The sequence below is a fragment of the Zea mays genome, chromosome 3, assembly GCF_902167145.1.
Source record: "Zea mays cultivar B73 chromosome 3, Zm-B73-REFERENCE-NAM-5.0, whole genome shotgun sequence".
In the NCBI taxonomy this organism is placed as follows: Eukaryota; Viridiplantae; Streptophyta; class Magnoliopsida; order Poales; family Poaceae; genus Zea; species Zea mays.
This window is the reverse complement of record NC_050098.1, coordinates 174,360,131-174,379,978: the sequence shown is the minus strand read 5'-3', so window position 1 is coordinate 174,379,978 and position 19,848 is coordinate 174,360,131. Positions and strand designations below refer to the sequence as shown.

Below are 19,848 nucleotides of genomic sequence, written 5' to 3'. Positions count from 1 at the left end.
CTGCACTCCAAAGAACCGAAAGAACCAAAAAAAACCAAAAGTATCAGATTCAATTTGTTACATGTGTTTATAACTTTGGATGTTGTTCTATCGACTTATGTTGAACCTCTAATCATCCATGTATTATCTATGAAATTATGGTCATTGTGCACTTGTGGTTGTTTGTGGGGAGATGCTGCTGAAATTTCTTACAAAAGTTGTCGTTATTCAGAATTTTAGAGTGGTTGTTACAGTTCGGTTAGAACCGAAGAACCGAGAACCGAACTAGTCGGTTCTGGTTTCTTTATCTTGCTATTTCGGTTCTAGTTTTTGAAGAACCGAATTTCTACAAGAACCGAGGAACCGAACCGAAGAACCGAACGCCCAGTCCTACCGCATTGTGCAGATTCTCCATGCTGGTTCAACATTATTATTCTTTGCCCATAAAGTGGAAAATACGTCTTTAGTCCACAAAGAGAGAACCGGTCAGTGTTGTTGTTTTCTTGTCACAAAGCCATTATTTTGAAGAATTATAACATTCTAGGCCGTTGGCTAGCAAATTCTTCTTAATGATTCATATGTGGAGCATTTTTTTGTTATAATTTCTACTCAATTATTTTCTTGTTGTAAATAATTAGTAGAAAATGCATGCTTGAATATGAGAAAATGTCTTTATGCACCTGATCTGCTTATGCTCATGTATTAATTCTAGTATTATTTTTCTGCTTTATTTCTCGTAGTAGATAATTGGCAGAAATTATTAAAATGTGTGAAGACTATATTGTGCATATTCAAATCGCTCTAAATATTTGTGTTGTGTTGAGCTTCAGACTCACACCGAGCGATTAAATTGTATAGTGGGTACTCGAACGCGCCGATCAGGCTACGTTATTAATCGGATGAGTTTTGGCATTGGTTGAGCATTGGCTGCGCCCTGGCAACATGATACAGTATTTGTGTCGTACGAACTTGGTTGCGTCATGTGATTGTTGTGTTGCACTCTCGCTTAATTGGACCGCTCACGTTGAGTCGGACCGCCACCGCCGAGTCACGTATTTTTCGCATGCCCTGTAGGCATTGTCCGTCTGTCGTGATCATCGAGCCACAATTGTGCTTGTTGCGCATGTTGCATGAACTTATCGTGTATCCCGATTACCGAGCCACAATTGTGTCTGTTGCGCTTATTACTAAGGTTTGTTGTGTTGTCGTAGCTCTGATGGTTGCACATACATTGACACCAGATACGCTGGAGCTTGTACTCGTGTAGAATGTGGTGGATTATCTGAGCTCCTGAGATTACATTGTCGCGCAACCTTCGTAAACAATTTTGTTTGGTTCTATATTTTATTTGACTTTGTTGTGTGGCATCATATATTTATATATATGTATCGCTAAGTGGCCACAACAACTATATCAAGCTCTATATTGCCTGGAAATCTGGGGAATTAAACTGAAATACAATAAAACACAGATAAGTTAATTCTCTACTCTCTCCTCGTGCATAAAGATTTACCCGAAATAACCTGAAGATATATAATATAATGCATGAAAGCCTTTTTAGCATAGAAGACATCACAACTTGGGATTCTGTTAGTAAGCAAAAGACTTTACCAAATGAATAAAGGCTATAAATCTTAGTTATATATTGCTCAACCAGATGTTGGCACGTTGCTATTTGTTGTTGAATGACATGAAGCGAACTTTAAGATAAATGACTGGTACCTTAGCAACACGAAGTTGCGAGTACATCGAAGGTAATTCTGAGAAATTTTTCACAATGTTTGTGTGAAAAACCATTGTGTGTTCCCGTCGAACCACTTTAATCGTCCTATATAGGACCTCTATGCTTGTGTTGCATACATCTCTCAGAATCGTAAATACTTATAGTCATTGAATTGACTTGGGACAGTCCTTTGACTCGTATGGTATACAGTAAGCCAAATGGTAAAGGTCAGTACTGAATGGAAATAAAATTGGGGTTTATGTAGCAAAACTACATTTGATTCCACCCTTTGATATGCTTACCATAATCTATCTCTGATCTACCAGAAGTAAGAAGAGTAGAAAATAGCCTTAAAATCCCATGTCACCATAGAGCTTGGAGCCAAATTGTTCATTAATATGTGATTAGTCCTTGCCTCCGAAAGGGCCATAAATCTTGACCACCTGAGTGGTAGTGATGGTAATTTGTGATAGAACTATGAAGATCTTATGGAGACCGGATGACTCCTTCATATGAGAGCAACACTATCTGTTGTTGAAAACTGGTCCCAGACGGATATTGGTCTTTTTTCGCTCTTGCCAAGCTGTTATCACCATTTGCTTAGTCTTAGCAATCAGGTGGGTTTTCCCAGATAAAACAAATTCTTGGCCTTGTATGTTCTATTCTAAAGCATATCTTTTTGCTGAACAATGAAGAGATCGAAATAATGCTAGATAGAACAAATTGGTATATAATATGAGGAGAAAAGTTTGCCCCATTGGTAGCTTAGATCACAAATATTTGACTACTGTTATAAGTTCTCTCTCAAAATTATAATACCAAAAATGTTGCATAAATTGATACCCAATTTTAGACTGGTATGAGTAATTGGGTAAACCATGGGCAATCTGCTTGGCAGCATTGGCCTCATGTCGTGCACTTTACCACCATTATCTACACACATATTCTCCTATGTGCTTTAAAGCACAATGCAACCAGTGAATGTCCTTGTGAGCGCTAGACCCTAATGGTCATTTTACTTGTTGATCTGAAGTCAACTACTCGCTCCAAACAACGAATGGTATGCATGAGCCCCTGAAGGACCCTTATGGATAAAATAGTGTTGCGCATATCAGTCTAAATCTTAATGATTGACTGTGTATTTGGTAATAATAACAATATAAGTTTGCAGAAATGTAACCACGAAGCAACTTGTTGTTGTGTGTCTCGCTGAATGTTGAGACTAATCCTTCATGTCGAAGGACAAATATGTAGTATTCATGCTACTACATTAATCTAAGTCCAAAGCTCACTGCATAAAACCCCTATATGTAATGTGCGTAAGATTTCCCAAATAAATCACCACAATAGCATACATTGGCCACAACTGGATGATTGTGGTTGGGATATTATTTGTATGCTTTTAGAACATCTCGGCATTAAGGGGAGGAATGCCCATATAATGTAATGCCTTAATATTCTATTAAACGCACAAAAGCCAAACTGAACCTGTCGTTCGGTGTGTGCTCCTGTGTATATGGAGTTTGCTAGAAATCGTTGAGGAGTAACCATATTGGTTTGAATGCTTCTACCTGATGTAGATGTGTATATAACCGGGATTAATATCATATCCACATTTGACTTATTGGCATTTGATCTATTCTCGGGGACGCCTGTGAATATGATCCATTGGCCTTAGTCAAAGCATATGTTCTGATTGCATATTCACGTGGTTTGTAATAATTATCCTCCGATGAACTCACCCTGATGGTGATTTGCCTCACAAAGAGGTTTATCTTGATGATGAAATTCCTAGCAATGTGTGTAATATCATTGTGCTAGGAATACGGAACAATGAATCTTTTATTTTTGGGAAATGAAAAAGATCATTATTAAATGTGAGAGACAAATATGTCGACACCTATCTTGCCTCTATATATTGTAAAGGGATCCAAAATAAAGTCCTAAGCATGAGTGCTTGAAGCTCTCTTATCGGGTCAATGATAAATGCAATCGAGGCTGAACCAGTAATCGTAAAATGAAAGTCGCGAGCTTGAAGTTCGGACATTTATGGGCACTATTGAAATAATGTGTGGTGAATGTGATGGTTCAAGTGGTCTTGTGAGAGACCCAACCCACATATGTGTTGAATAAACATTGTTCCGCTATGTTATATATCTCGCAAATGGCAGAAAATAAAATATGCAGTTAATATGATTATGAAGATCCATCATGAGATCCTATAGGGATTCATATCTTTGATTTATAAATATGCAACATATAAATCTCATACCGGATAATACATTCCTGGTGAATGACCACTCTCTGGTGTAGAGGGAATATCTCCTAGTTGAGATTATAGTTCCCAATTGGAACCTTCCAAGAGGAAACAAAGTCTGTGTTCAACACCAAATTTTGATAACCCCAGTAAAGAGTTAAAGACCCATACAGACCCGGAAAGGAATAATATGAGGTACCAAAGGATTTGAAGTTCACCGAATAAGCACATGTGCATTCCACGTGTTTTACTCATGGTATTTTCCACTTGATGTGGAATTACGGTATCCTCTAAAGCCCTGATGGCAGAAACCTATAAGGTTTAGGTGTTACTGACAAAATATCCCCATTGTGCCAGAATGACAAACTATAACGATGTATTTGATCGATGAAAAATCTCCGATGGATTGTGATCTTTGATGGACTTTTGTTACACCATCATAGATGTTGCAATGGATGAACGCCTAGAGCGATGTGTCATATTTAGAATATGTACTACTGCAACTATATTATCCCCTAAGTCCTATAGAAGGGCATGTTACTTGCTTTGCACAACTATGTATAAATTGTGGTGTAAGATAGAAAATGATAGCACCCCAACCTCGTCCATTTTCGTTATTCTAGATGAACAATGAGACATATATCTTGAAGAATATGCTTGAGTTATGAGGGATAACGACTTTGACAGATGTTATCGTCAGGGGGAGCGAATGCTTATATTGATCACAATCGTAAGACAATAAATGTCATATTCTATGCCCTGAAGGCGTCAACTTGATGATCAATACGTGAAGCTTTATAGAAGTTTCTATCAAATATGTAGATCCAGTGGATCGAACACCACCAATCAAAGGGGCTTATTTACGTTGATACGTGCACTTACCTCGTGTATCCTAGAAGTGAGTTGAGGTGAAGTTTCTGAAATAATATTTGCAAGGATATGCAATCCGTTTGCTAAATCTCTATGTGCGTATACTTCCAGAAGAAGATGTTGTGCCATATTGATACGATTTTGCAAGGATCAGGGGGAGCACATTTCTAAATTTAGCCCTTGTAGAAGATTTGATGGAATCTTGATCGAGAAGATCGAAATTTGTCCTGATGACAGTTTTTGTACTCTTTTTCCTTGGTGAGTTTTTCTGAAGTTTCTCACATAAGGTTTTTAATGAGACAACAAAGTGCAAATGCAATTTGTGTCACCATGTACTCTTTCTCCATATTTTTCCCACTGGGTTTTTGGGAGTAACAAAGGGGCATGTGTTGGTCGCGGTATTCGCTCAAGGGGTGCGTTAAGTAACCCTAATTAGGGTTATGTGGCCAAATACCGACTTTGCCCCTTAGGGGTCTCACATTTTTATAGAAGGAATCTATACACCTCTTCATAATACAGAGATGAGAAAGAGGTCAGAGGCCCAACCCTATATCCTGTGTCTCGTGTGTTTCTTTTGTCGTCCTTATGGGAAGGGAGACGGATACTCTACAACTTCTTGCGCTGTTGGGTACTCGGTGAGACGGTGAATGGGCTTATTATAGGTAATTACCGGTGCCAAAATACGGTAACATACCAGATTAATACATTATTCATCGTAAACGATCGGAAGGTTTTTTTTATCTTTTTCGTTTCTGTTTTTTCAGTTACCGTTTCCGTTTTAGCCTAAAAATCGGTAAAAGTTCGAAAAAAATTTCCCGAAAATTGGAAATTTTCGTTTTCAGTCCTAGGTCTGGATGTTGGGAAGAAAAAAAATGAATGGAAGCAGATTCCTTTTCTGAGCCGATACGTTAATCTTATTGTGTACGTCTAATTACCGGTTTCTCCGGAATTATGAGCAACCATATTTTTCCACCGCGACGTAAGAAAAGAGTTAAAATTGGAAAAATAAAATAAAATCTAAAACGTAAAGGCCATCTTATTCAAAACCTCAATCATCCACGGTTCCTTAATATGTTATGTTGGCTTTTATTAGTAAAGAAGATGTTGTCCAATAGAATATTCTTAAAATTATATACATATATGAGCTCGATTGTCTAACATCGCAGTTTATGTGTATCTCTAATGAACTTATGAAGAGACATTGGAGTACTATGTATATGCTCCACACGACAAGGGAACTAATGGTAGCAAAGTACTGGTTATAGCTTTGAGCGAAACTCATTCACACAAAACTTACAAGGCATAGTCCATTGGCATGTTGTGGGTTGGTGTAGCTTCGAATTATAGGCGGAAATTTAATTTAATAGTCTCTACTCAAACACTAGTATATTAAACAATAATGAACAATGACAAAACTATAGATGGGCATTTGAGATCGGGAGAGTAGGTCTCTGAAACATGTCGCCTTCGAGATCCTGCACGGGGAGAGAACGAATAAGGTTTTTAGGAGCGTCTTCACACGTCTGCTTGCGTTCAACGTCGTCAACCCTGCTTCTTCCACCCGCGTCATCTACCGATATGTCTGATTAATACGCGTCATCTGATTTGATCTCGTGCTTCAATCCAATCTACTTCAATCCAATCTATTATGGTAGAGGTGTGTGTATTTTTATAATTATACTGTTAAATAACTTGCTAGATTAGACTATTTATTGTTGATCATGATTTATATTCGGAATGTAATCTGGATTATATCTAATTATTCAACAGTTTGCATACGCAAGCATCCATAAGTAGAAAGGGACACGATCCGGACGTGCATACATACGGCGACGGCAGCACGTATGTTGTCCTCATCCAGCGGGGACGAACACTGAACCTGCAGCAGGCAGCCGCCCGACGCCGAACGTGTCGGCCGGGTCGGCTTGCGGCACGTTAGGTTGGTCTGTACTCTGGACTCTGGAGCAAGCCAAAAGGCGACCAACGAGCACGCACCGGCATCCCACACCCCCGCCACAGTTCCTGAAACGCATGCAGTCCATGCCCCCCTGCCGGCGCGCCGCACGTCTGCACCGCCCACATACAGCGCACCTGCATGCGCCGGCCGAAGATCCTCGTGAATCGTGACCCCGTCCCCAAGCCCAGCAACATGGCCATCTCCCTGTGTCCTGTCATACACACGCAAGCCGCCGTACGGCCACGACCGTCTGACGGGTTCATGGAATACGAGGTTCCGCGGACCGCATGCAGGCAGTACAACTCAGGTCAAAATGTGCTGCTGAATGCGCATGCCCTGCTGCCTCGGCTCCGCGTCGTTGGTTCAACGAACCGAGCAGCCGCCCAGCTTGTATATTACCCGCGCTCCCCGTTCTTCGGCAGCCCTTCCCTTCTTTATTCATGGACTAGTAGTAGCTAATCTATCTGCTGGTCTCCCTTCAGCTGCCGACGATCGGAGGGATCATCAGCTGGCTGTCCGAAATCCCGAACGAGCTTTGCGGGCGGTAGCTCTGCCTCTGAGGCTCATCTCGATCCCGTGTCCAAAAAAAAGGCAGCATCATCCATGGACCGGAGGCCGCCGGCGAGGAGGAGACCAGGCGATCCCCACCGCAGGGGCGCAGCAATGCACGGCGCCGTCGAGCAGCAGAAGCAGCACCGCGGGCGGCGGCCGCAGGGAACGGTGCCGCCGCCGCCCGCGGGCTACTTCACCGCGGAGCTGCTGCTGGCGTTCGTGTTCGTGGCCGTGTCGCTGGCGTTCCTCCCGCTCGTGCTGCCGCCGCTCTCGCCGCCGCCGTTCCTGCTGCTGCTGGTGCCCGTGGGCCTGCTGGCCGTGCTCCTCGCGCTCGCCTTCGTGCCGCTCGACGCGCACAGCCACCTCGTCGTCGTCGGCTCCGGCTCGTCCCGCTGACGAGGCGGAGAGGGTTTAGGCCGCCGCCGCCGCCGCCGTACATAGAAATGATGTCTAGAATGAGTCGGATTTAGTTGCTGTTTTGGTTGATTCAGGATGTATTTTGCTGTAAACTGTTCAGATCGGCTGGATTGTAACGATCATGGAACTTGGTTAGTTGGGTTCCCATGCCAAATGCAGGAGGTACGCATGTTGTTTCCTGCTCGAACATAGTATCCTCCTTTGAGAAGAGAGAATCTGATATTTCACATTACATAGAAAGTCGCTTTTTACCGTATCCTCCTCCTCCTCCTCCACTAGAAAGAATCTTTAAAACACCTCCCTCATCAGGCCGTAGAATTTCCTCGTCCGGCCACACCACCGCACCCCAACCCAAAACACAGCTTTCCGTGCACGCACGCGTCTCACGTTTTGCTCACGGCCGGCGTGCCTCTCCGGCCCGGCCCGTACGCTGCGATTCTGGAGCAGCGCCGGCGGGAATAAAAGCCGCACCTGCGTCACATGGACGATAGAGAGCAAATGAAACGACGACGTGGTGCTGCCGCCCGCCGAATCGATATAAAAGCCGTCTAATAAACGATCAGGTCCCACGAGACAGGACGTGTGCAGCAGCTAGCATTCGTGGTCTGCTGACGGATGACGTGTACCTCACCAACCGAACAGCAGCGAAGCTTCCCGGCTGGTGTGGCGGCGCACGCAACCAGATCGTTGCGCTGCGTCGGACGCATGGTCCAACCTCCTACGTCCTGGGCCTGGCGACCGATCGGCATGAAAGCGTCCCCGTCCGCGGCACGCGCTTACCGTATCCAGTAGTACTAGAAAGAAGATAGTAGTAGACGCCTAGCGCCTAGACGGGCCGAACGAAATCTCAAATCTTATGATCGCGACACAACCCCAAAGATCTGTTCTGTGCTCGGTACAGATGTATCTTAGGACTTCCTAGCCCGAGAGAACCTCGTTTTTCTCCTCCCCCCCCCCCAAAACCGTGTAGTTGGTCGTCATCAGCTCATCGCTACTCACGCACGCCTAGTGCTTCCACAGGAGTACATACATCCCGTGACATGCACATGCTACCTACGTCTGTCGTCCAAGGTCTATTTGTTCTACTACATGTTAACCTGCTTTTGCTTCTGCAGAAACCAAAAGCCAAAAAAAAAATGTAGTTGCGTTACACCTAGACCTGATTTTTTTCCTCACTAGTACAAAACTCACAAAAAAAATCTCCGCATCCACTTGCTTTTGGTTTAAAAAAATAGTTTATATCTTTAAATATATTTATTATAAAAAGTAATTGGACAAAAAAAGAGAAACATTTAACTTCTGTACATCCAGTTTTTTTTTTTACTTTTCTTAAACTTGACTAGATTTATAGAAAAAAGATGTTGATATTTATATATTCGAGTATATTTATTATAAAATATACTTTACGACCAATCTAGTGATTCTTATTTGGTGCCATAACTATTTGTATTTTTAGCACAAATTTGGTTAAACTTTCAATTTTTTTACTCCTTAGAAAATAAGAACTGCATTTTTTATTGGAACACAGGGGTCGAGTAAGAATGCAAGATGCTGAAAATGTGCCATCGTGTAACATGCAATTATGCAAAAGCGCCCCATATATAGCTCATTAAAAAAATGAATCTGCATGCATAGTGTGTACATGCATCTGGATAGCGGAGAGATCCGGATTCTGATTAGGACCAGCAATCCACGTGATAGTTGAATGAATGTTGCTGCTATGTGGTGTACAAGAAAGACAGGTCCACATGCCGGCTACGCACGCCTTTGGTCCCGATCGGGCAAACACCACGTGCCTGCAATGCCGGCGCCTGCGCGTGCCCGGGCCTGGAGGACACACATGGAGCTCATGTTTTCCCGAGCACCAACCGGAAGGCATGCAACCGGTGCATTTGCTAAAAGCCAGGCAAGGCAATGGGGTGGCAAGTCGCAGTAGTATCGCACGTCATTTGGGCACACAAGAGAAACGCCGAAGAAGAGGCTGGCACATATATGTGGCTGGATGCCGGCCCCGGGCCCTGCTGCATTCCTGACGTCGCCCTGACCCAACACTGCTGGTCCATGCATCCGAATCGCGCGTCACGGGCCGGCCCCGATCTAACACCATCCTCCATGGGCCTTACAGCTTATATGACTGCTCTTTAACTGCAGGCTTGTGGGTCCAGCACCTCTCAGTTACCGCTGCTGCGCTATATCCAGCCACTTACTCATCTATATCTCTCGTTTTAAATTCTACTCTGTAAACAGTAAAGTTCACAATACAAAATAGTGTTTTACACGACCATATACACGATCTAGTGGGCATAACTTTAGTAGTCGCTCTCAACTCTTTATGCATCACTCGTCAAATATGTAATAACCTCTCACAGCAGCTTCACACAAGTACATAAGGGACAAGAAACAATAATGAAGGATCTCTCATCTTATTTTTTTATTCACTACGAGGGGTACAAATTTATTATATAGAAAAGTAGAGCCTATCAAAGGTACATGGAGGTATATTTAGTATTAGCTCATATAAGCTTCAGGATCTAGGATATGGAAGATGGTGGTTTTTTTCTTCCTCGCGAGCGTCATAAATAGACTCTATTTTTCTCATGAACAAAAAAGGCTTATTTTATTTGCTAAGAATGTATTAAATGCAAAGATAGATTACTAAGACGATTATGCCACTGTGGCACCAAAGTGTGGAGGTGCCAATGAATCTTTTATTTAGGATAGACTTCAAAGGATATAGGTCACACTCACGTCAGTCTTGTAGAATAATTCACATTCTTGCTCGATATAAGCTCCACTCATGCGACCATAGTATAAACTATTGGGTTGAATTCGGCGTTGAGGACCGCGAGGATGTAGAAAGCAAGTTTTTCATTATCGAGCTCCTTTTCGACGAAGGCAATATCATCTACTAGAGGCTTCATGTGGCTGAAGAATTCAGTTACATTCAATGTGCTCTTCTATGCGGTGGCCAACACCATCCACTTGTTGATGGCATACGCACGCGACTATGAGGCGAACATGCTTTTGATCATGGTCTAGGCACCCTGTGTAGTCGACTTTGACGATATGTACATGAGGATCTCACATGATAGTGACACCAACAAAAAAGTTGAGAACATGCTAGTACTTCATGATACAACATTTATGCTCCGTGTTCTAAACCTGCTAGATCGTCTTGTCATAGACCTTATCCACTAAGGTCTCAACCGACATTAGTGTTGTTGGATCAAGGAGGTGCGCCACCTGCACAACGTGGAGTGCAAAGAGGACCTACATTTTCCATAGTGCATGGTTGTTCTTCGCCAGTTTCTCGGTGACCAGATATGCAATTAAGGAGGCAACTGACAACGCAGAGAAATTTGAAGCGACCAAAGAACAAATAGCTAGTGAACTCGACTCTGGTTACCATATGAGAATGGGTAAAACTTGATGTCCCTCAAAGATCATGGTTCTATGTTAATATAAATGAGAATAATCCTCAATACATGACTTGTAAAAAATCTAAAATGCATGTGTTGAGCACTGGTCCGCGGTGGCTGCGTGGACGGTCCGCGCGTGAACAAAATCATTTAGAGTTCTTTATTTCTTTGGGAATTTGTTTACGAGCCGACTTGTAACGAGTCCAGACCCCATTTATATAGATGAAGGGGTACGACTGATTGAACCCCACAACGATCCAATTAAATCTATTTATTAAATTTACCTTATCTGCATTGTTCTTTCCATTCCTTAGGAGTAGGAGTAATCTAGCCATAGTCTAGCCCTAGTTTAGCCTTTCTCTACATCAAATCTTCATCTCTATTCGGCTCTACATCGATTAGAGGCATCTTGGGTGGTCTGCCGACCCCAAGATAACCTTGGATCTCACCTCCTCCAATGGGGTCCCTCTCGGGAGGTGAGATTCAAGTTTTTGCGGAGAAGAAGACCCTACACATCGTGGACCGTCCGAACCCTAGGCATAGACCGTCCGGAAGCATGCAAGAAAGAAGCCGCTCCTGTAGCGTGGTTGCGGACCATCTAGTCAAGGCTGCAGATCAACAACATGGTAGGAGGAAAGAAAAAAGGAAAACAATTGATCTAATCTATATATTCTTCATGTACGAGCACAAAAAAACGATCATACAAAATCATACACATTCCTTAACAATGTTCCTGTTACATATATCTTAGCTGCACGTTAGATGCATTTTCACTGATAGTAGCTGCTGCTATCCAACTGAGGTCAGTAGTCTAGGTAACTGCAGTGAGCGACTATGTTTCAACTCTCAGCAAATTATACTCCCACTGGCATCTAGTCCTTTTTTCCATCCATTTGAATGATTGCTGATGAATATAGACATATATATACAAACCATATTTATAAGTTAAGTAATGAATATTTATATATGTATGTTTAGTATAAAACGAATTATAATTTAAAACACAGGGAGTATCTTCTATCTTTTTTTTGCTTATATGTTTTGCTGCTCACTCTTTGCTCGAGGAACCACAACTCTGTCTTTTTCCCGTTGTCTGGTCCGCTTCTGTTTGACTCCCTCTTGCTTTTGCTGCTACTTAAGTTCCTACGCTTCTTACCATTTCTATTTATCTTGTTTAGAGCATCTCCAACAATGACTCAAACTAGTGCCTCAAATTGAAATATGAGGCTCTACACAGGATAAACTACTCCGACAGTGCCTTATTTCATAAATTTTTGTCAAAAAATTATAGGGCACCCTCTCAAGTGACTCAAATATACTACACCGTAGTGGGCTGCCCTATAATCTAGATTTGAGGCTTTACTGTTGAAGCGAGGTGTTTTGTTGGTGCCCTAAATTCTATAAAATATACTTATTTTTAAATTATAGGGCATTTTTATATGTCACGTTGTTGGAGATGCTCTTACGGTGCACAGCATCCCCAAATTTGTTACTCCCTTCACAAACTTAGCACTGCCGCTCCATACGACCTGACCTGTGGTACCAAAACTTTTCCTGCTTTAGAGTGTATATATGACATACTCCCTCCGTTATTTTGTATTTGTTCTGTTTTAATTTAAAAATAAATTAGCGGACAACAAATATTCGAAAACGGGGTAGAAAAGATATATGAGGCAGCAAGACATGATCGAGTATTCTGTTACGTCAAGAAGCTTATGCTCACTACATACGATGGCTTGCTGTGTTTGCCATGCTATATTCAGTCTATGTGTGTGCCTGTTGAACAAACAATGACAGGCCGTTTATTATAAACTTTCGATTGAGGCGCTAGTAACCTAGTGTATGTTATGTCTTTGCATGAAATTGTCTTACATATTTTTGTATCATATTACAACGCTCGCTACTCGCTAGGGGCTTTGTTCGGTTTGAAGTGGATTAATGGAGAATCCCTTCTAAACCTCATCAATCCAACTTTAACCGAACAAGCCTTAGAATAAATCGATCTTGCCACTCAAAAAGGTAAGAGGGACAACGGTACTCTCCGGATCGGACTGGGACCAGCCTCCATTCAATTTCTCCAGTGTTGGTGGTGCAATACTGCAATCGCAAACCATTTGAACTGCGTCAAATGTAGCCTCTTCTGCGGTTGGACTCTTGGACTTGGAGGGATGCGAGCGAAACCACTTCAACTGTTCGCCTTTCAGCTGCAGCAGCAGCACCCACCCTTTCCAAAAGTCCTAATCCCAAGTTCGTTCTCAGACCATGGCATGGGAATCGTAAAACGAGTCATCTGGAAGCTAGAGACGTCGAAGCAGACTCCTTTGTCTTTGCGCCGATTCTGATTCTCGTTCCGTGCCATCCAGGACAGTCAACGCTGTGCCCTCTGACCTCGTCTCATGTGGCGCTCTGCCCAGCAGCTGGGCTGCTGTCACCCATGGGCCATGGCTGATGGCTGGCTGGCCAGTGGCCACTCAACCCGAGATGCCAAACAGAAGCGCCGGGGCGGGCGCCCTCCATCCCTCTCTCTCTTTCTCCCTCTTTCCCTGCGCGCTCGTGCCACCGCGTACGAACCACAGCGAAGCGCAACACCTCATCTACTACAGTACTAGTCTACTACTACCGCTGCCAACGCCAGTGCCCAGTGGGCATGCAGTGGCTGACGACAGTGGAACCGGAACTGAACTGATGGTGGCTGGAGGCAAATAAACGCGCGGGAACGAACGCGAGCAAAGGGAAAAGGAAAACGCGTCCAGCAACAATATGTGACGACTCTTCAATGTCAATGAGGCAGGCAGGCAGGCAATGTATATGACTAGCGAGCGAGTAGTAAAACCAAAACATCAAATCCACTCCGTTGTGCTTGTGCACGCCAAATTCAAACAGCGCCACCACCACCAGCATCCATCGCTTCCAAACAGAGGCGTACACAGGCTATTCCAAAACTTCCCGACACCAACGATCGCAGGGCATGCACGTTTCATGGTCCGGGGAGGAGACAATTTACAAGGCCAGTTGTCAATCAGCACGCCACGCTCTACTGGTACTACTGTCTCCTCGCTCCGTCTCCGTCGTCCGTCCCCTCGGGCGCGCCGCCGGGCTCCGTCGCCGCCGCGGCCCCAGCGCCAGCGCCAGCGACGGCGCCGCCTCCGCCCTCGTCCGTTGCCTGGGCGAGCACGGTGGCGCCGACGCAGGGCCCGCAGGTGCGCTCCACCCAGGCCTCCAGGTCGCGGGCGCCGCCGTGCGCCCGGCGCCCGAAGCAGAGCCGCCCCACGGCCACCGCGGCGGCCGCCAGCACGGCCACGACGGCCAGCATCGCGATCACCGGGCCGTACGACGACGACCCTCTCCCTGCCGCTTCCACGGGCGCGCCTACGGCGGCGTACGCCACCGGCACCAGGAGCGCCGGCGGCGCCGGGGGCGTCAGCGTTGACGACATTGCCCACGGGCTAGCTAGATGACAGCTAGCTCTCTAGGGTTTAAGGGAGGCCAGGAGGGGAGGAGCTCGTCACTCACTCTAGAAAGAGAGTCCTCGTGCGTGGAATGGATGGAGCTGGGTGTTGTGGATCCCTTTCCTCTGGCGAGAGACCGCGAGAGAGAAGGAAAAAAGACGCCTCAGTTCGCTCCTTGCGGTAACATTTGCGGGGCAGGGCCAGGTGCAGTGCAGTGCAGTGGCAGCGTCTCGAGCTTTTGGCGTAAAAGGGCTAGGGTTTGGCCCTACGGTGAAAAGCTTTCCCTTCCCCCCTGCACGGCCACCCCTGCTACGGGTCGTGTGTCCATCAGGCCATGACCACCGGTCGTTCCAAGTGTCCTGCCGTACAACATGGTACGCGCAGCGGCGCAGTTTTAGGAGCACAATCAATTAACCTGTTCGTACAGGAGTAAAAATAAGATGGAATTTTATAAGGTCAGTTTTAATGCGGTTTCTACTGGATGCTACCATATATCATGTGCTAACTCTACGATTCTAAGGAGGGAAGGGATCTCGACGAACCGACTCACAGTTTGTAGAGGAGCGGCTCGCGAGTCTCGAGCGAGGCAAGCCGAGTCGAGCCAGATTTTCGAACTCGTTGGGGGCAACGAACCAAGCCGCTCTATCTGTCGAGCTGCACAAAATTAATCAATCTACACAAAAACGATGAATATTAGATAGTTTTATAGATATCTGACTCGTTTCTTCGTCTTTAATGATGTATATATGACAATTATAATCTAAATTACTTGTAGTATTGTATTATGTTTATAGACTATTAATTCACTATATAATGCAATATTGTTTTTCAGGTGCAGCTCGCAAGCTGAGCCGAGCCTCTTTCTACATCTCGTTGAGTAGGCGAGCCACACCAAGTCGAGCCGAGTCAAGCTGAGCTGCAACCCTAACTATATGCTATAAAACTCGAACCGGCCTAAGGCTATCTTAAGCAGCCTATTCTCATACCGTATATTCAAACTTTACTCTGAAAACAGTGTAGTTTACAGTGCAAAAAACAGGGTTTTGAATGTTCATATTAGTGAACTAATGGACACACAGTCTAACGTCCATCCTATAGAAAAATTAAAAACATGTAATTTTACAACAATAAAAAAATAAATATAGATAAAAAAATTCTCGCATTCAAATAATGCTTGACAGCGGGATGTGTGCAGCTAGAGCTCCGTCCTCAGCTCGTCGCTCGTCACTGGCTCGGTTGCTCCGGTTGGTGGAAAGCTGGAAGCGGCATGAATGGCTGAATGGTGACGGAAGCCGGAGCTGTTGCCTTTTCAGGCTGCGCGGCATCGACCGTCGCGGTGGGTTTTTAATTGGCCGTGAGATACGCCTCGGGATGCGTGGGATCCTCGACAGGTGACGCCTGGTCCTGTCAGGCTCGGTGGGCGCCACACATACCGTGCGATCACAGGGCCGCGCTGCTTCTGCTTGCCTTCCTTCCCTGTCTTGTGCCGGGCGCTTCGGCTCCTCCTCCCCTCCGGCCGGCCCACCCCGCCCCGCCCCGCCCCTGTGCCGCGCGCTGACGAGGCTATGAACGGTAACACCACCGGCGATGCCTGCTGGTGCAAATGAATGCGGGCGCCAACGCTGAGACAGACGTCCGGGCGACACGGCCGGTGCGGCTCGGACGGCAGGTCTCTCGGCCGCGGGATCGGGACGGTACGTGCGCGCGGTTGGGCCCGGCCACGACCACCGTCCTGTGGCTCGCCCGTGGAGATTCTCCACCGTGGGGGCGGGCGGGGCCGCGGGGGAGCGGGGGGCGGCCCTCGTCGTGGCCGCGGCGAGTAGCTGCCAGTGTCGGGCGAGTCCAGCCGGCAAGTTTGCCCATCGCCGGCAGAGAGCACGCACGCACGAACCCACCGCGTTCGTCTCCCTGCGGGGTCCTTGGCCCTGTGGCTATGGGCCGTACCGTACGTGGCCACTGCCGCCACAAGAGTCGGTTCGCTGCGGTGCTGGTGCTGTCAGTTGTCACGCGCGCGCCGTCCTTGCTGTTGCTGCTCCTTGCGAGTTGCGTTCCACTTCCACCAGTTTGTTTTGCTCCATCCTACAGATTTGTCAGCTCCGGCCGCGGGTGCCCAACTCCAAGTGCCCATGCCTTCAGTTCGAGGTCAAGCCTGAAGCGAAGCCTTGTGCCACAGCGAAATGTCGTGTCCGTGCAAATTAAGCCCAGCCCACAGCCCCCGCACTGTCGTCTGGGCCAGTAAGCGACGCACATCTTGTGAAACAGCAATAGTGTTTAAATTTTCGACTCACAGTCCATCCTTTGTCCAATCCCCCCCCCCCCCGTCTGTCACTCAGCTCGGCAAATACCTTCAATCTTGAACTGAACACCAGAGTGTCTTTTCAAGGATCAAACCAGTTCCACGTCTAAACAAACTTATAATGTCTTGAACTTTTGAGAACCGGTTCACTTGAGGGCTATCCACCCCAGTCCCTCCTAAATCCACGTGGATTAGACTATAGCTAATAGCTATACACCCGTGAGGAATGGGTGTATCCAAATTGGCCGAAAGTGAAATGTCGATGACGGACAATAACACATGATCCATGTGGACCAGTGCAATAAACATTTTTTTAGTAAAGTATATTATTAATCTAGCAAGAGCCAAACAAATCCATTTGGTCGTTTCTACTCTAAAATTTCTCGTAGTAAAAATTCTATTGAGCCCGTCTAGGAAGGTCATGGTAAATCTTTACCCGTGCTTTGGGCCTCGTAACCCATACACGAGGATCTACCCTATATATAGGTTCAGCCTGTCCCGTGACCAGCTATTAGTCTTTTTTTAACCCCAAGACATGATTAGTGCTACTAGAGACATCTAACCAACTCAGTTAGAGTCTCGATGAAAACGGACGGAAAAACCACTCTCCTGTTTTCGTATCCGTATTTTATCATCGGAAACGGGGATCAGGTCCGGAATAGTCGGGAACGGAAACGAGAGCGGGATTAACGGAATTGCGAAAATGAACGGAAACGGAAATACTATCAGAAACTCATAATTTAATATAAATAGAAATGATATTGATGTTTGACCCGTGATTGATTGACAGGACAATAACATAAAACAAATAGATATAGAGAAACACCATTCTATTGTTGTTTTGTTGCTAATAGTGTATATATAGCTACATCCGATGTTGTTTACGACTTTAGACCACTTATCATAAAAAAGAGCCTATGGTAACAACGACCACTTGTGCTATAATTTGTCACCTAAAGAAACAAGGCTTTAGTTTATATACTAATGCATATTAGGCTTGTCCTATATTTATCAAATACGGAATAAATACAAGTTCAATCCAGATAAAACGGGATCCCGCAAAAATAGACAGAATAAACCCTCTCTCGTTTTCATATTTTTCGTAAATACGGAAACAGTCGGATCAAATGTAAAAAACGGTACAGGTTAGGATGAGATTTTACCCGTCTGTTTTCAATACTAAATCCACGTGGATTAGACTATAGATAATAGCTATACACCCGTGAGGAATTGGTGTATCCAAATTGGTATGAGTGAAATGTCAATGGTTGGAGATAGCGAACGGTGGCCCGTGGCTGTGGGATTCCTAATGCTAAGAGCAACTCCAAAAGATGAGCCAAAAAGAATAGACAAATCTATTGATGTAGCTACTCTCTAAAATAGATTTCACAAAAAAGTAGAATTGTCCAACATACTCTTTAAATTTAGAACGTGTTGTATGATAAGTAAAACATGCTATCCAGAAATAGAGAGCGAATGTGTAGGAAAGAAGAGGTGCTAAAATTGAAGATGCATTTACATAATTTGTTGAAGATGTTTTTTCTAATAATAATAAAATTTATCTTTACAAAACGATCATGTTCCAACGCAGTAACACGTTTACGATTAACCCTATCACCTTCGTCAGGATACCAACTTCACTGTTTTTTAAACAGTGTTCTACTTTTGTAGTGCTATAGAAGAGAAGAACAAAACTGAGCAAAAAGTATAACTAAGGATAAAAACGAGGAACATGACAAAACTAAAGATATGAATTTAAATATCCCAAATTTAAATTCCATCTAGTTACGCCCGCTAAGCATACATTAGAACGTTAACTCGTTACGTGCCGCCTCTGACTACAAACACGATGTTCGTTTCGAATTTTCTGCAGCTGGAGACTTGGTTTATTTGACAGTCTCCTGCACCGTCTCGGAAGCAGAAGCAGGGGGCATGCAATGCAAACCATGATTTGCAAATATAATTTGCATGTTCACAAATCCACATGAATATGTACACTTTTTGTTGGATTACATTAGCAGGATTTACATCCACTGCAGAATTACTACTCCTTCGCTGCCCACCTCGGATCGAAGCAAAAAAAAAAAAAAAAAAACACGAGCAAACCACCCCCTGCGCGCATGCTCGACGAGCACGAGCACGACGCGTCCAAACAAACCCTCCGCCATCCAGTTCCGTGCAGGCCACGCGGCCGGTGCATCCGCACATCACACGCCGCCGATGCAGGAGAAGATCCTGACGCTGCGGGCCCTGAGCGGCGCGCCCGGGTGGCGGCGGCGCCACCCGGGCGAGGCGCCCACCTCCCCCGCCAGCTCGTCGAGGGAGCGGTGGCGGCGGTGCGCCTGCGCAATCTCCCGCTCCGCCGCCGCCCCCGCCGGCGCCTTGCCACCGGCGGCGGACTCCCACTGCTTCTGCTGCAGGTCCCACGAGCTGTCCTCCACGCGGGCCCCGAGCCGGCCGCGCGACGAGCCGGTGGAGTTGCACCGCGAGTAGTAGTAGCTGTAGCTCCGGGCCCGCCGCTCCTTGATGGCCTTGTAGATGAACGGGATGAGCCCCTCCATTTTGTTTTTTTTTCCGCTGTAGCCTGTAGGGAGGAACGGGCTCTCGCTCTCGTTTTTATAGGCGGGCGCGGCCCGCGGGGGTGCCCAACATGCGCTGGTTTTTCTACGCGTTTCCGTCGCTCTCAGCCTCCCTCCGCACACGGGGTTCAGAGACGTCGCTTGACCCGGCCGGCGGCTGTGTCTCGTTTATTGCGTGTGGTGGTGGATCGCCTCCTGCTGTGCCGTTTGCGTTTTTTGCTCCGGTTGCTTGTGCATGAGCCTGACAGCGTTCTCGACCGCTAGTGCAAGGTAAATGTAGCTCTCTGAAGCTGCTGGCTGAAAACGAGTCTGTGTCTTGTTGCTTCTTAAGTCAGTCTTGATGCGCGGTA

The 19,848-nt window shown here is 45.6% G+C and overlaps 3 protein-coding genes across 3 annotated transcripts; 1 reads left to right on the top strand and 2 right to left on the bottom strand.

Moving 5' to 3' along the window:
* The first annotated feature begins 7,124 nt into the window (after positions 1–7,124).
* On the top strand, positions 7,125–7,886 carry LOC100283113 (auxin-inducible protein). The gene has a single exon (NM_001156015.2). The coding sequence runs from the start codon at positions 7,390–7,392 to the stop codon at positions 7,732–7,734; it is 345 nt and encodes a 114-aa protein (NP_001149487.2). The 5' UTR covers positions 7,125–7,389; the 3' UTR covers positions 7,735–7,886.
* Positions 7,887–14,001: 6,115 nt separating this feature from the next.
* On the bottom strand, positions 14,002–15,015 carry LOC111591188 (uncharacterized). Its single transcript, XM_023302132.1, has one exon. It carries the CDS (start codon positions 14,608–14,610, stop codon positions 14,218–14,220), a length of 393 nt encoding a protein of 130 aa, XP_023157900.1. The 5' UTR covers positions 14,611–15,015; the 3' UTR covers positions 14,002–14,217.
* Positions 15,016–18,869: 3,854 nt separating this feature from the next.
* LOC100279141 (uncharacterized) lies at positions 18,870–19,507 on the bottom strand. Its single transcript, NM_001152177.2, has one exon. It carries the CDS (start codon positions 19,478–19,480, stop codon positions 19,127–19,129), a length of 354 nt encoding a protein of 117 aa, NP_001145649.2. The 5' UTR covers positions 19,481–19,507; the 3' UTR covers positions 18,870–19,126.
* Between the last annotated feature and the right edge of the window lie 341 nt (positions 19,508–19,848).

Excerpts from the sequence above, each read along its gene's own strand:
- LOC111591188 (XM_023302132.1), bottom strand. The coding sequence starts at position 14,610 with ATGTCGTCAACGCTGACGCCCCCGGCGCCGCCGGCGCTCCTGGTGCCG.
- LOC100283113 (NM_001156015.2), top strand. The coding sequence starts at position 7,390 with ATGGACCGGAGGCCGCCGGCGAGGAGGAGACCAGGCGATCCCCACCGC.
- LOC100279141 (NM_001152177.2), bottom strand. The coding sequence starts at position 19,480 with ATGGAGGGGCTCATCCCGTTCATCTACAAGGCCATCAAGGAGCGGCGG.